This window comes from Sphaeroforma arctica (assembly GCF_001186125.1).
Source record: "Sphaeroforma arctica JP610 unplaced genomic scaffold supercont1.2285, whole genome shotgun sequence".
Lineage (NCBI taxonomy): Eukaryota > Ichthyosporea > Ichthyophonida > Sphaeroforma > Sphaeroforma arctica.
In genome coordinates, this window is record NW_014038273.1 from 5,794 (window position 1) to 7,593 (window position 1,800).

The 1,800-nt window shown below is 44.1% G+C and overlaps 1 protein-coding gene across 1 annotated transcript in view; it reads left to right on the forward strand.

Annotated features, from left to right (window-relative positions):
* SARC_12411 (hypothetical protein) overlaps nt 1-306 on the forward strand; it is a gene marked incomplete at its 5' end in the record, with an annotated part of 5,962 nt that extends 5,656 nt beyond the window's left edge. The window contains one exon of the mRNA XM_014293484.1: nt 84-306. Coding sequence (XP_014148959.1) covers nt 84-299 — 216 coding nt within the window. The 3' untranslated portion in view covers nt 300-306. The remainder of the gene's footprint in view (nt 1-83) is intronic.
* Nucleotides 307-1,800: the final 1,494 nt, after the last annotated feature.

Below are 1,800 nucleotides of genomic sequence, written 5' to 3' on the forward strand. Positions count from 1 at the left end.
GTCATGTGGATCACATCGGCGCTATACTGATCTCAATCTTTACCCCCACAGTTCGCTTATCTTTGTTATGCTGCACATTACAGGGCATTGTTGTCCGGAATGAAGGGTACATGAACGCCCCCATGGAAGAACTAGACTCCTTCCTTATGTTCTTGAACAATCTTATTATGAAGGCGACGGTGTTTGGGGTTGGCGTAAGGTCGAGCAATCTGGGCCTGCTGTTGCTACTCTCGTCGTTCGTGATCTTGATCGGTAATCGAACGGATATGATTGAGTTGATTGGTGAGACATTTAAGTAACTGATAGGATTATGATATTATTTAACGGATAGTATGAAGATATTAATTAACAAATATGATTAAGACTTCAATTAACTGATAGGATTAAGAAATTTATTAACGAATAGGTTGAAGACATTAATCAACGGATAGGATTAAGACAGTAATTATTGAATAGGATTGAGTTGATTGACAGACTGACCAATCAACGGATAAAATTGTGACATTAATTGGCGGACGGGATTGAGTCGATTGATTGAGACGTCCATTAACGGATAGCATTGTGAGCTACAGTATGTCGTCTACGCGTTCATTTCGGACGAAGGAACGTGGAATACGCGATTGGGCAGTGATGGTTGCTGTGCGTACAGCATAGACGTGCTTCGCTAACTAACATAGCCCTGCTTGGCCTGCTCAGTGAGCGAGCAGTAGCCTGGCGTAACGGAGCCTTGTCACACAGACAACGCCCTATGGTATAGATACGCCTACACACACACATTCAACGCTCGAGCCAGACTTCCCTGAATGTACGCACCTTTGGGATTGGTGTCCGAACGTGTATTAGTATGAGACTCAAGTGTCACTCATACTCGCAAGTACATAGTTGCAAGGGTATATCCATGAACCCGTGTCCTTCGGAGCACACATCAACGGCAACAATATTGGAACTAAACGCATTGCAGGATGTCGTTCTCTCTACCGGATAGCGGAGGAGGTCCTGTCCACCCGCTTGCCGTCTCCATGCAATCACCGCTACGCACGAGAAGGGTTTAGGGTATAAAAACCCCCCAAAACCCTAACCCCTAGACCCCTAAACCCTAAAACTCTAAAGCATGGGAATAACTTAACATATACTAGCGATGTATGTGTTAGTTGTTACACCAACGATGTATGCGATGGTATAGTATATGTGGATCATATGCGAAGAAGGCATCTCGGTGAGCCAGTTCTATAGTCGCAGACCTGACCCGTGACGTGCAAGTGCACCTGTCCATAAAATATGGGCCTCGGGCTGGACAGGTACGAACCGGACCCGTTCTATACCAAATTCAAAACCACCCAAGCAATATATGGATTCGGCCGTACCTATTTACCACATATCTCGGTTTAAAAAGTGTAGGTAGCGTAGGGATGGGTACGCCTCAGAGTGGAACAACCGCAGCTTCGGGCTGGTACACTCGCGCTGTATACCTTTCGTTCGGATGATATAATTTTCTGCTTATTCCGGCGCTGAGGGACGAGGGTAGTACGAAGAAATACTTCACCAAGGAGATTATTAAACGTCTCCAATTGAGAAGGAGCAGTCAGTTTCTATTTGGTTGTCCGCAATACCACGGCTGGATGACGTTAGTGTCGTTGTATACTATCATACACACTATAAAAAGCTGATAGTAACCTATATAACGACAACAATCGATTTTATTATATATATATATGTGTGTGAGCGTCTACTGCTGCGTTCGTGGACTACTAGGAGAGTCTGTGACATGGATGAAATATTTAATTTATAAATTTATATATA